Raw genomic sequence first — 14,327 nt, 5'->3', positions numbered from 1 at the left:
TCAATCACTGTCACTAAAAATAGATAAATGGCAAAATACATGGAAGCAAACTAAAGAAATGTGCCTTTCACTGTGTCAGATCTTTCAGATCATATTGAACACCATGAAATTCAAGGAACATCTCTTCTCACTGGTGTGCAAAGGTATTTGGCACTTTGGCACCATGTTACAGAGATGATCTGCAAGATGTTTTCATTTTTTTAGGAACAGATTAAATGTCCAATCTGTCTTTCTCATGGCTTTTGGTATTGGTTTTGTGTTGTGGCCTTTTGTTTCTTTTTAAGCCTTTCACACTGATCACTTGATGGCCATCTTGTTTTCCTGATAAAGGTTTGTCTTGCATCCTCAGACATGAAGAAATACCAATTTGAAATCATGTGGCTCATATATTTTGCACTCATCCAAACCTGGATGTTTCTGTATGACTGGCATTACAAATGCTAAGGTCTGCATAAAGAAATTCTGTCCATTTTTAGATCTGAAAACATTCTGTAAAATAATGACATATTTTATCTCTCCCCCCATGTTTTCATTATAGTGTTGATGAGACAGGGCAGTTTAGAGACTTTTCTGTTGTATATGATTTTCCCAACGAGGTATATTTGAATGGTACAGATCCCATGGTAGACATGTGGTACAGGTTGCTGTCATTAAACAATTACACTCTCTGGACAAGTTTCTATTTTCCTCATATTCTCAAAAGATTTCCTTTTGCTTTCAAATCTTTGTCAGGTATCATTTCAATAGAAAGCCATTGGTGACAGTTTGCATAGTATTCCCCTTTATACATCTCAAAATACAAAATTGTTGAGAACATTATCCATGTAAAGTCTATAGTTCTTGTTAATGATTGATGCTAATTTGCACACAATATTAATGTATTTCAAATGTCCATCGACCTTTGTCAACAATACTTCAAATTGTGTACAATAATGGTAAAAGAGTCCATACTTTGAAAATTGTTTTCCTTTGATGTAATATCTTGGACCTCTTGTTCCTTTATATGGTATCTTTGTTCTGAAATTTTATCCAAGGTCATATTGTACTTGAAGGGGTTCAAAAGTGGCTTAACTTTGTACAGTTTGTCATATTCTCTTCCTTTTGCAGGACACTGTGAATTATCTGATAATATGACTTGATTCTTTACCTGGCACAGGACATGTAGTCTATTACAGAAGGTGTGCATCAGAAGTCCAGTATCTACGATGGCTGGTCATTTTGACGATCTCATGTAATACAAATGCCTAGAAATATCTAGCTCTTGTACTGTTAAAAAGTGGTTTGTTTCACATTAAAGGCATATCTATTGTCTCATTACATATTGTGTCAGTAATTCTCTGTCTGTCTAAAATATTCTATTGGTTCAAGGCATTTTCTGTGATCAAAACTCTCTGGAATATTTTTTCATTATTCTCATTAGGATCACATTGTTTCCAATTAATTTTGTGTTTCTTTCTGTAATCTTCACCTCCTCATCCCTTTCCACTTCAGAAAACATGAGTCTGAAGGTGTTGACTTACGTCTGAAGAATTACCATGTCCATGAACACTGATATTATTTGAAGAGTGTCACAGTCAAGATCACTAGTGTCTTTATTCTGTTTCATAGGCAACATGAGCAAGTGTTTCTTGTGTTGTCCCATTAGCTCAGGCATCTGAAGGTAATGCAACGGGGTCAAAAGAAGTAGTTCTTCTTCTTGATCGGCCAGCAAGATGCCTTTTCATCTGCAACATAAGAAAACATTTACATGTTAGAGATCAACATGATGAAAATTAGATATACATGTTGGATATGCGCTCACTGAGAGAGAGAAAAGAGAAAGATTTTTACCTTGAAAGTCAAGCATCAAATCTGCCTGAACTGCATTCATCTCTTGGGTGATAGATACTCTCAACTGTCTTCCACATCCTCAATATCTGAATATCTGAGTCAGAGCTCATCTCAAGGTATAATCCATGTACCTAGGGCGCGGTGGAAGACTGTCCCGTAGAAATTTGTAGGATTTATGCCTGGAAGAAACAGAAACGTAATTAGAACAACGGCATGTATTTTACTAAAATTATAGTAGTGTGAACAATAGTAGTCTGGAATCTTATTGCAACATATAATCTCTATCGGCACGCATCAATAGTAATATGTCTTATACACAAGTCAGATATGTCACTCTATTGAAACTTTGAAAATCAGTCAACATTTCTGTACACAAGTCACCGATATCGTAACGTTTAATATTTGATAGGTCATTTCTGGACTATAATCACTAAAGCGCCTATACACCCACTGAATAACTCTTCTGCACTAGCAAATCTATGTAATTTTTTGGTAACAATAAACCTTACCTGAGGTTGAGGGTTGAGCATATTTGTGAAGGATGCGCAGCACGTCCATTACGTCACCATCATGTACTGATGTTAAACATCCGTGGAGTTGACGCGAACGCCATCTATTGAGATATACCTTAAATATTTTAGTTACAGGGACAAAAGCAAAGAACATTTTTACTCCTTCGGGAAGGAAAACATTTTTAATGGCTTATAGGTGCAAGCGTGAAACGTACCGATATCGATGAGAAAACACGAAATAGGGTTAAGACCATTTGGCATGTTTTATGGTATTTTAAGACCATTTGGCATGTTTTATGGTATTTTAAGACCATTTGGCATGTTTTATGGTATGTTAAGACCATTTGGCATGTTTTATGGTATGTTAAGACCATTTGGCATGTTTTATGGTATTTTAAGACCATTTGGCATGTTTTATGGTATTTTAAGACTATTTGGTATGTTTTATGTTTTAAGACCATTTGACATGTTTTTATGGTATTTTAAGACCATTTGACATGTTTTATGGTATTTTAAGACCATTTGGCATGTTTTTATGGTATTTTAAGACCATTTGGCATGTTTTTATGGTATTTTAAGACCATTTGGCATGTTTTTATGGTATTTTAAGACCATTTGGCATGTTTTATGGTATTTTAAGACCATTTGGCATGTTTTGAGGGCATTTGAAGAAAGTTTGGCTATGGTAATACCTTTTTGACATTAACCCTTCAGTACCATGACACATTTCCATATTCCTTGTGGTGACTATTTGGTGATTTTGTACAGCTTCACAAACTCATGTGGGGATGAAAATTGTGAAGACTGTGGCCATTAATTTTGTGACCTTCATAGACCTTCAATAATGTCAATAAAATGGTCTAATGGTGCACAAATCTCAAGGTAAAAATGTGTCCCAGTACTGAAGGGGTTAAGAAGGGTGTATGGAGGTGACAAGATTAATGGGCACAGTCTTCACTATTTCAATCCCCCACATGAGTTTGTGAAGCAAGTGTTGGATTCTCTGGACAAAGATGCAGTGTGCTTGTTAAGAGATTCACTCAGCACTCACTCACTCCTTCACTTACTGAACTCAGAGGAATGAAGAATGTGCATTGTTGCTGCTTGTGTGTCAGACAAAGGCCTGTATTCACAAACACTTTGGTGTCTCAACAACACGCCTTCCAAGGCCACAGAGATCACTGGCAGGGTTTTCATGAGTGTTTCTCCACTTAATATTGTAGAAATGTCACTCTGCCTCAGGAACCATAAAAATACCCTTATTCTCTCACCACCACTGTTTTCCAAGGCCACACAGATGACTGGCAGGGTTTTCAAGACTGTTCTCCACTTAATAATACAGAAATCTTGTCATTCTGCCTTTAGAACTGTCATTCTTCAAAACTCTTTATTCTCTCTCTATAACAATTTTCCAAGGCCACAGAGATGACTGGCAGGGTTTTCAAGACTGTTTCTCCGGTTAATAATACAGAAATCTTGTCATTCTCTCTTCTCTCTCTCTCTCTCTCTCTCTCTCTCTCTCTCTCTCTCTCTCTCTCTCTCTCTCTCTCTCTCTCTCTCTCTCTCTCTCTCTTATGGATCTTTCTTAATGGTAAAAGGTCTAATCTCTCAAGGTAAAAATGTGTCCCAGTACTGAAGGGGTTAAATAGTGAAGATTATGGCCATTAATCTTCTGCCTTCAATAGATCTTTCCTAGTGTCAATAAAATGGTCTAATGGTACACAGATCTCAAGGTAGAAATGTGTCCCAGTACTGAAGGGGTTAAAATAGTGAAGACTTGCCATTATTCTTCTGCCATTATTCTCTATAGACCTTTCCTGATGTCAATAAAATGTCTAATTGTACACAAATTTCAAGGTAAAATGTGTCAATGTTGAAGGGGGTTAAAATAGTGAAGAATGTGGCCATTAGTCTTCTGACGTCTATAGATCTTTCCTACTGTCAATAAAATGGTCTAATGGTACACAAAATCTCAAGATGTCCCAGTATTAAAGGGGTTAAAATAATGAAGAATGTGGCCGTTAATCTTCTGACCTCTGTAGACCTTTCCTAATGTCAATAAAATGGTCTAATGGTACAGAAATGTCAAGGTAAAATGTGTCCCAGTACTGAAGGGGTTAAAATAGTGAAGACTGTGACCATTAACCTTCTGATGTCTATAAACTTTTCCTAATATCAATAAAATGGTTTAATGGTACACAGATCTCAGGGTAAAAATGTGTCCCAGTACTGAAGGGGTTGAAATAGTGAAGACTGTGAGCATTAATCTTGTGATCTCCATACACCTCTCCATTTTATTGATATTAGCAAGGGTCTATGGTGGTCAAAGGATTAATGGCCACAGCCTTCACTATTTTAATCAATTCAGTACTGGGACACATTTTTACCTTGAGATTTGTGTACCATTAGACCATTTTATTGATATTAGCAAGGGTCTATGGTGGTCAAAGGATTAATGGCCACAGCCTTCACTATTTTAATCAATTCAGTACTAGGACACATTTTTACCTTGAGATTTGTGTACCATTAGACCATTTTAATGACATTAGCAAGGGTGTATGGAGGGCACAAGATTAATGTGTGTGTGTTTTAAAAATGTTGTTTTCATGTATATTATTACTATTTGATTGTTTACTTTGATTGCTCTCTCTCTCTCTCTCTCTCTCTCTCTCTCTCTCTCTCTCTCTCTCTCTCTCTCTCTCTCTCTCTCTCTCTCTCTCTCTCTCTCTCTCTCTCTCTCTCTCTCTCTCTCTCTCTCTCTCTCTCTTTCTCTCTCTCTCTCTCTCTCTCTCTCTCTCTCTCTCTCTCTCTCTCTCTCTCTCTCTCTCTCTCTCTCTCTCTCTCTCTCTCTCTCTCTCTCTCTCTCTCTCTCTCTCTCTCTCTCTCTCTCTCTCTCTCTCTCTCTCTCTCTCTCTCTCTCTCTCTCTCTCTCTCTCTCTCTCTCTCTCTCTCTCTCTCTCTCTCTCTCTCTCTCTCTCTCTCTCTCTCTCTCTCTCTCTCTCTCTCTCTCTCTCTCTCTCTCTCTCTCTCTTTCTTCTCTCTCTCTCTCTCTCTCTCTCTCTCTCTCTCTCTCTCTCTCTCTCTCTCTCTCTCTCTCTCTCTCTTTCCATTTTTATCTTTGAGTATTTGTTAACTTTTAAAATTGTTTAAAAATAATTTATGAAGTTGAAATTTCTTAAAATTTTGCAAAGTTGAAAATTAGCGCAGATCTTTTATGTTAAGTTGTATTTTCATGTTAATATTTATTGTATATTAAGTTGAAAATTATTGTAGACTAATTCTTTTATATATGTAGACTTTAATTCTTTTATATATGATTCAATGTAAACAGTGCACCTCTCATTACAGGAAAGTCAAGTCCTGAATGCTGCCAAGGAGAGACACTGCTGCTGGAACACTGCACCACCAAGCCAAGACAAGACAAGCGACAACACAACACAAGCCTTCTACAACACCTACAGCCATCAGCAACACCCAGAGTACAAGACAACACCTGGAGCCATGAAGAATAGTTAGGATAGATTAGCAGTTTGGCATTTTTATTTTTAAGGACATTTTAAGACCATTTGACATGTTTTTATGGTATTTTAAGACCATTTGACATGTTTTTATGGTATTTTAAGACCATTTGACATGTTTTTATGGTATTTTAAGACCATTTGACATGTTTTTATGGTATTTTAAGACCATTTGACATGTTTTTATGTATGTTAAGACCATTTGGCATGTTTTTATGGTATGTTAAGACCATTTGGCATGTTTTTATGGTATGATAAGACCATTTGGCATGTTTTATGGTATTTTAAGACCATTTGGCATGTTTTATGGTATTTTAAGACCATTTGGCATGTTTTTGTTTTTATGGTATTTTAAGACCATTTGGCATGTTTTTGAGAGCATTTGAAGAAAGTTTGGCTATGGTAATACCCTTTTATTGACATTAACCCCTTCAGTACCATGACACATTTCCATATTCCTTGTGGTGACTATTTGGTGATTTTGTACAGCTTCACAAACTCGTGGGGGTGAAAATTGTGAAGACTGTGGCCATTAATCTTGTGACCTTCATAGACCTTCGATAATGTCAATAAAATGGTCTAATGGTGCACAAATCTCAAGGTAAAAATGTGTCCCAGTACTGAAGGGGTTAAGAAGGGTGTATGGAGGTGACAAGATTAATGGGCACAGTCTTCACTATTTCAATCCCCCACATGAGTTTGTGAAGCAAGTGTTGGATTCTCTGGACAAAGATGCAGTGTGCTTGTTAAGAGATTCACTCAGCACTCACTCACTCCTTCACTTACTGAACACAGAGGGAATGAAGAATGTGCATTGTTGCTTCTTGTGTGTCAGACAAAGGCTTGTATTCACAAACACTTAGCTGCTCAACAACACGCCTTCCAAGGCCACAGAGATCACTGGCAGGGTTTTCATGAGTGTTTCTCCACTTAATATTGTAGAAATGTCACTCTGCCTCAGGAACCATAAAATACCCTTATTCTCTCACCACCATTCTCTCACCACCACTGTTTTCCAAGGTTTCCACACAGATGACTGGCAGGGTTTTCAAGACTTTTTCTCCACTTAATAATACAGAAATCTTGTCATTCTGCCTTTACTCTCTCTCTCTCTCTCTCTCTCTCTCTCTCTCTCTCTCTCTCTCTCTCTCTCTCTCTCTCTCTCTCTCTCTCTCTCTCTCTCTCTCTCTCTCTCTCTCTCTCTCTCTCTCTCTCTCTCTCTCTCTCTCTCTCTCTCTCTCTCTCTCTCTCTCTCTCTCTCTCTCTCTCTCTCTCTCTCTCTCTCTCTCTCTCTCTCTCTCTCTCTCTCTCTCTCTCTCTCTCTCTCTCTCTCTCTCTCTCTCTCTCTCTCTGGATCTTTCTTAATGGCAATGAAAAGATCTAATGGTACACAAATCTCAAGGTAAAAATGTGTCCCAGTACTGAAGGGGTTAAATAGTGAAGACTGTGGCTATTAATCTTGTCACCTCCATAGACCCTTGCTAATGTCAATAAAATGGTCTAATGGTACACAAATCTCAAGGTAAAAAATGTGTCCCAGTACTGAAGGGGTAAAAATAGTGAAGATTATGGCCATTAATCTTCTGCCTTCCATAGATCTTTCCAAGTGTCAATAAAATGGTCTAATGGTACGCAGATCTCAAGGTAGAAATATGTCCCAGTACTGAAGGGGTTAAAATAGTGAAGACTTGCCATTATTCTTCTGCCCTCTATAGACCTTTCCTGATGTCAATAAAATGTCTAATTGTACACAAATTTCAAGGTAAAATGTGTCTCAATGTTGAAGGGGTTAAAATAGTGAAGAATGTGGCCATTAGTCTTCTGACGTCTATAGATCTTTCCTACTGTCAATAAAATGGTCTAATGGTACACAAAATCTCAAGATGTCCCAGTATTAAAGGGGTTAAAATAATGAAGAATGTGGCAGTTAATCTTCTGATCTCTGTAGACCTTTCCTAATGTCAATAAAATGGTCTAATGGTACAGAAATGTCAAGGTAAAATGTGTCCCAGTACTGAAGGGGTTAAAATAGTGAAGACTGTGACCATTAACCTTCTGATGTCTATAAACTTTTCCTAATATCAATAAAATGGTTTAATGGTACACAGATCTCAGGGTAAAATGTGTCCCAGTACTGAAGGGTTGAAATAGTGAAGACTGTGCCATTAATCTTGTGATCTCCATACACCTCTCCATTTTATTGATATTAGCAAGGGTCTATGGTGGTCAAAGGATTAATGGCCACAGCCTTCACTATTTTAATCAATTCAGTACTGGGACACATTTTTACCTTGAGATTTGTGTACCATTAGACCATTTTATTGATATTAGCAAGGGTCTATGGTGGTCAAAGGATTAATGGCCACAGCCTTCACTATTTTAATCAATTCAGTACTGGGACACATTTTTACCTTGAGATTTGTGTACCATTAGACCATTTTAATGACATTAGCAAGGGTGTATGGAGGGCACAAGATTAATGTGTGTGTGTTGTTTTAAAAATGTTGTTTTCATGTATATTATTACTATTTGATTGTTTACTTTGATTGCTCTCTCTCTCTCTCTCTCTCTCTCTCTCTCTCTCTCTCTCTCTCTCTCTCTCTCTCTCTCTCTCTCTCTCTCTCTCTCTCTCTCTCTCTCTCTCTCTCTCTCTCTCTCTCTCTCTCTCTCTCTCTCTCTCTCTCTCTCTCTCTCTCTCTCTCTCTCTCTCTCTCTCTCTCTCTCTCTCTCTCTCTCTCTCTCTCTCTCTCTCTCTCTCTCTCTCTCTCTCTCTCTCTCTCTCTCTCTCTCTCTCTCTCTCTCTCTCTCTCTCTCTCTCTCTCTCTCTCTCTCTCTCTCTCTCTCTCTCTCTCTCTCTCTCTCTCTCTCTCTCTCTCTCTCTCTCTCTCTCTCTCTCTCTCTCTCTCTCTCTCTCTCTCTCTCTCTCTCTCTCTCTCTCTCTCTCTCTCTCTCTCTCTCTCTCTCTCTCTCTCTCTCTCTCTCTCTCTCTCTCTCTCTCTCTCTCTCTCTCTCTCTCTCTCTCTCTCTCTCTCTCTCTCTTTTATCTTTATTTGTTAACTTGAAAAGTTGTTTAAAAATAATTTGTGAAGTTGAAATTTCTTAAAATTTTGCAAAGTTGAAAATTCATGTTAATATTTATTGTATATTATAAATTGATGTTAATATTGATGTTAATATTTATTGTATATTAAGTTGAAAATTATTGTAGACTTAAATTTTTATATATTATTTATTATTAAGTTGAAAATCATTGTAGACTTTTTTTTATACTGTTAAGTTGAAAATTTGTCTATTTATTGTCTAGACTTTTTCACCATAGGATTTTGCTCACTTTTTATTTTTAAGTTGAAAATTTGTGTAGACTTTCTTTGTATTCTTTGTATATATATTGTTTTATTCAGTTGAAAATATTTGTGGGTTTTTTTGCAGGCAATGTGTAATAATGTCAAAAATTGAATAAAAGTGTAGGGAGACTCTTGTATTTAATTTTAGCTCCAATATGCATCCACCTTATCTCCGGAGACTCTTTAGAGTATTTTCGACTTAGTACGTTTTTTAGGGCCCGTTTTTGGGCTTTTTTTGCCATTTTTTCTAGATTTTTACCATTTTTAGTGTTTTTTTGGCCAGTAGTGCTGCTGTATTTTATGTAGACCGTTTGAAGATTTTTCAGCCAGATGGTAGGTAGGTATTTTGGGACCATTTTTACATAAAGTATTGATTGATCAATGTCATGTAACTTTTTCGCTTTAGTTTCATTTCCTAACAACCACTTTTTGTATTGCTTATGATAATAAATAGAAAAAGCTTCAAATCTAGCGCGTTTTATTTCTGGGGTGATCGTTTAGAGCGAGTGTAGGTGGGTGGTCAATGGAGGCAATATTGGTGTGTCAGACGGATCCAAGCCAGCTTGAGGCGACTACTCACTGAAACCACCCACAACCCACAAATATTCCCAGGAAAGGAAATTTACCGAAACAAAAAGATTTCTTTACACATTATTATTCAGTAGTGACAACAGATCCAAGTACAGTGACACCACCATAATGAGGTGGTAGTGGCAGCAAGCGTTGAATAGGAGGATGTCTGCTATGCGAAGCTGAATCTCTGGACTGCGGTGGTGGAGTTAGTGGTGGTGGTGGTGTAGCAGGTGTTTGCCAGGCCGCTGCGAGGCGAAGTCCCTCAGTGCCAGTAGCTGCGACGGCGACACGTGTATTAGCGGGACGGCAGTGAAGGCCCAATGCGAGGCAGTGCCCCTCCGAGTAGCGGTAGCAGCGGCAACGGTCAATGTAGGCGCAGTGCGAAGCCAGAGAGTCCTTTTCCCTTGATGGTGCAGGACGCACGGGATCGCTGCAGTCATGGCTTCGGATCACCAACTCCTGTAATGGAGAAAAATTAACTGATTATCTCCATATGTACCACGCCACACTGTCCTACATACAATACACACTTCACTGCCTCAGTCAGCCTCTCACTCGCCCTCCTCGATCGTTATTCCACTTACACTCCAGTTACACCCTTCTCCCTCGTTCTCCTCCCAGCGTCTCCCGTGTTACGTAGTATCCTGGCCTTCACCGTCCTGACACTCCCATCCCTTCATTCTCACATCTCCCACGCCAGTCTCAGTAAACCACACCACGTCAAACCCCCTCAAACTTCCCCCACACCCGATCCTCACCCACACAACCAATCTTGCCACACATTCATCTACCTGGTTAGTGGAATCTTCCGTGTCTGCCGTCATCTGTAGGTTCTCGTCTCCAATCCTCCGCCTCACCACACCTGCCTCGCCTCTATCACCCACTCATCCAGCCATCTCCCTCAACGGCGGCAGCGGCGGTGGCGGTGGCGGTCGTTAAGAGTAGACCGTGTGCGCGATGCAATCTTACGGCGGTGGCGGAGGCTTCTAGAAGTGTTGGTAGTGAGCGTTGTCCGTCAAAGTGCAAGGTAGACGAGGCTCATTACCGCTGTGGAGTCAGGCCTTTGGATCGTCAACGCCTGTAATGGACAAAAATAAGCATGAACAAAGCAGTACCTTGTTTACTTGTTCACTAATTATCCCTACAGCTAACAAGCAAGATAGCCCTAAGCAAACTCCTTCACTGCCTCAATCAGCCTTTCACTCTTCATTCTACGTATTCTTACCACCACCACCACCAATACCATCACAAAAACATGAACAGCAGTATCTTTTTCACTAATTATCTCTAAATGACCAACACCACACATTCCCTTCACGTCTTCACTTCCATCCATAATGTGCCCAAACTCACTCTAAACACTTTATTCCCCCCTCTGTCTGTCCTAAAACTCATCCACTGCCTCAGCCAGCCTTTCACTCGTCTACTCCGTTACACGTCTTCAGTGACCTAACCCAGCCAAACACTCGCACCACACCATCCATCCCTTCTGTCTCCTATTTTATCACACTGCATTCAGTTAGTTCCCACTCTGCCTCCTCTTGCCACGAGCCATTCACGCTCACTTCATTCCTCCCAGCCATTCTCAACCCTCCCCACACACAAACCCTCCCACCCTCCCCACACACAAACCCTCCCACCGTCACTCGTGAACCTCGAACCATTTACGCCAGCCTACCACTTCAAGAACTAATTTCATGGTTATATCCCCAAACTTATCGTTATGCTACCACATCTCGCTTCTAATGCACGTACCTTGAAACACCAGCCTCGTTACGTTAGGAAATCCTGTCCACTCATTCTTTTCGCCGATTCTGGTACCTATTCTATAACGAGGGAACCACAATGACTAACCTGAAACATTTTAGCCTCAAATACAACTTACTTAAGAGTTCTATAGTAACGCGACCCGTTTAATCCCTTCAGCACCAAGACGCGTTTTCATATTCCTTCTCTTACTATTTGGTGATTTTATACAACTTGAGAAACCTTGTGACATCCATACACGCTTTGTAACATCAATAGAATGATTTAATCGTACACATCTCAAGGTGAAAATGCGTCACAGTACTGGAGAGGTTGAGCGTAATTCTTCCTTCCTACACAACTACAATGACCACGAAAACACTACACTTGTTACAGCCATTACACAAATCTATTCTGAACCCACGTTACTCTAACCACACTAGTGAATGAACGACCATCTGCCCTTATTGACAACTACAAGTAAATTTAACACTCACGTAGCGATGGTTCCTGATACATCCTACATTGACACACAGACAGACATCGTACAATTAACCTTCCAATAGACGCAGTGCACATCCTACACATACCCAGTTATCCTTTATCAGTCAACATTCCTAACAACCTTCAAGTTACTGACTAACAATTTCCTATCACCACTGCAGTGTCAACGCGCACACAACACTAACACCTCATACCTACACTGTTCATTTACATAAAAACCACTAACCTCTTCTCTGTGCTGTGCTGTGGTGTGGTGTGGTCCGATAATCTCACAGCAGCGGCACGTCACCCCGCCGCACGAAAACCCACGCAGATCAAGGTTCCCGTTACTGTTCCTGCCGCTGCTGAACGTCACGCCCACGACAAGACACAGACGACACAGGGCTGCGTACACTCGAGGGGTCGGTGGTGGCGTGGTGGCTGGAGAGATGTAGCGAGCGTGGTGTCTGGATTAATACTGTTCCAGCTACTGCTGACGTTGCTTCGTTCTTGTCTCACCCCCCAACCTGCCAATAAGGAAAGAGCAACTTGAGGGCAACCGAGCATATGAAACGCTGCCAGTGAACCTAACCACTGGTCCACCACCTGGATATAAACTAGCCACGCTCTTTAACTCCTTCCAAACCAACCATTACACACACTCAATTGCATTAATTGAGATTTGTGCACGGTTAGACCATTTTGTTGACATTACCAAGGGTCTTTGGAGGTCACCAAGTTAATGACCTGCAGGGCTGGAGCTGGTGACCTATGCTTCTTTGAATTATTACACCGCCGATAATGGTGATTGTAGTGATGATGATAATGATATGATGATGATGATGATAATGATGATGATGATGGTGATAATATAGTAGTAGTAGTAGTAGTAGTAGTAGTAGTAGTAGTAGTAAAATAATATTAAATAAATAAATAAATAGATAAATAAAATAATAATGATAGTAGTAGTAGTAGTAGTAGTAGTAGTATAAATGATAAATGATATAATAAATAAATAAATAAATAAACAAACAAATAAAATAATAATGATAGTAGTAGTAGTAGTAGTAGTAGTAGTAGTAGTAGTAGTAGTACAATAAATAATAACAATAATAATAATAATAACAATAATAATAACACTAACAACCACTCACAACAACAATCACTAATGCCACAACAATCAGGCGATGAGAGTAAAGGTGAGGACAGTCAGTTAGAAAAGAAAGATAGGTAAGAGGAACAGCCAGCCTATCTAAGACAATATATGTATGTGAAGGTTACCTATACTGCTGACTTGGAGGGAGTTACCAGCAGGGGGGGAGAGGAAAACTGGCGGAGAATACTGAAGACGCCTCATTTCATAGGGAGTGTTTATATTGTTTTAATGTGATGATGTGTGAAGATTCCCAGTTTAGATTAGTAAATGACAGAGTAAATGACAGAGCCAGGATGTTCAGTCTATAGAAGTGAGGGAACAGTTGAGTGTCATTGAAGACGACGAGATAACTGGTGGTAAGGTTGTGTGTGTGTGTGTGTTTCACTGTTTGATCTGCTGCAGTCTCTGACTGCTACACGTGAAAGGAGACACACCCAAATATCTCCACCAGGCCGGGGAATCGAACCCCGGTCATCTGGCTTGTGAAGCCAGCGCTCTAACCACTGAGCTACCGGGTGTGTGTGTGTGTGTGTGTGTGTGTGTGTGTGTGTGTGTCTGTCTCTCTCCGTCCGTCCGTCTGTCTCTCCGTCCGTCTGTCTGTCTGTCCGTCCGTCTGTCTGTCTGTGTGTGTGTGTGTGTGTGTGTGTGTGTGTGTGTGTAATTCACTGTTTGATCTGCTGCAGTCTCTGACGAGACAGCCAGACGTTACCCTACGGAACGAGCTCAGAGCTCATTGTTTCCGATCTTCGGATAGGCCTGAGACCAGGGCCGCGTTCCGTTGGCGACCGTATGGCGTATAGTATGGCATATTTCCCCCGAATCGGGGGGGACCAGCATACGGCTGGTCTAAAGGGGATGTTTTTAGCTTGCTGGTGTAAAGGGTGTGGTTTTAACTTGCTGGTCTAAAGGATGTGTATTATAATATATATATATATATATATATATATATATATATATATATATATATATATATATATATATATATATATATATATATATATATATATAACGTTATCAGCACAGATGTTGGTGTATAGGGTTTATGCTATTATTTAGCTGACTGTACTAAAAATTTTGTAAGTAAAATGTAAGTAAAATATATGGTTCAGGTAAAATAATGCAAAATATCATCATCATACGTTTATATTGTAAGACAAAAGAAAAG

At 39.5% G+C, this 14,327-nt stretch overlaps 1 protein-coding gene across 2 annotated transcripts; it reads right to left on the bottom strand.

Annotated features, from left to right (window-relative positions):
* Positions 1-9,843: 9,843 nt before the first annotated feature.
* Positions 9,844-11,552, bottom strand: LOC123502284. 2 transcript variants are annotated; one of them, XR_006673862.1, is made up of 3 exons: positions 11,533-11,552; positions 10,569-10,855; positions 9,844-10,236 (listed from the first exon to the last, which is right to left on the bottom strand). XR_006673862.1 is itself a non-coding variant. In XM_045251508.1 (2 exons), the coding sequence occupies exons 1-2, from the start codon at positions 10,599-10,601 to the stop codon at positions 9,859-9,861; spliced, it is 411 nt and encodes a 136-aa protein (XP_045107443.1). In that variant the 5' UTR covers positions 10,602-10,855; the 3' UTR covers positions 9,844-9,858. The 2 variants fall into 2 exon arrangements, 1 of the variants encoding a protein (XP_045107443.1); XM_045251508.1 differs by lacking the exon at positions 11,533-11,552.
* Positions 11,553-14,327: the final 2,775 nt, after the last annotated feature.

This window comes from Portunus trituberculatus, chromosome 11 (genome assembly GCF_017591435.1).
Source record: "Portunus trituberculatus isolate SZX2019 chromosome 11, ASM1759143v1, whole genome shotgun sequence".
Taxonomy (NCBI): domain Eukaryota; kingdom Metazoa; phylum Arthropoda; class Malacostraca; order Decapoda; family Portunidae; genus Portunus; species Portunus trituberculatus.
Note: the sequence above shows the minus strand (reverse complement) of the source record. Positions and strands in the feature narration are given on the sequence as shown.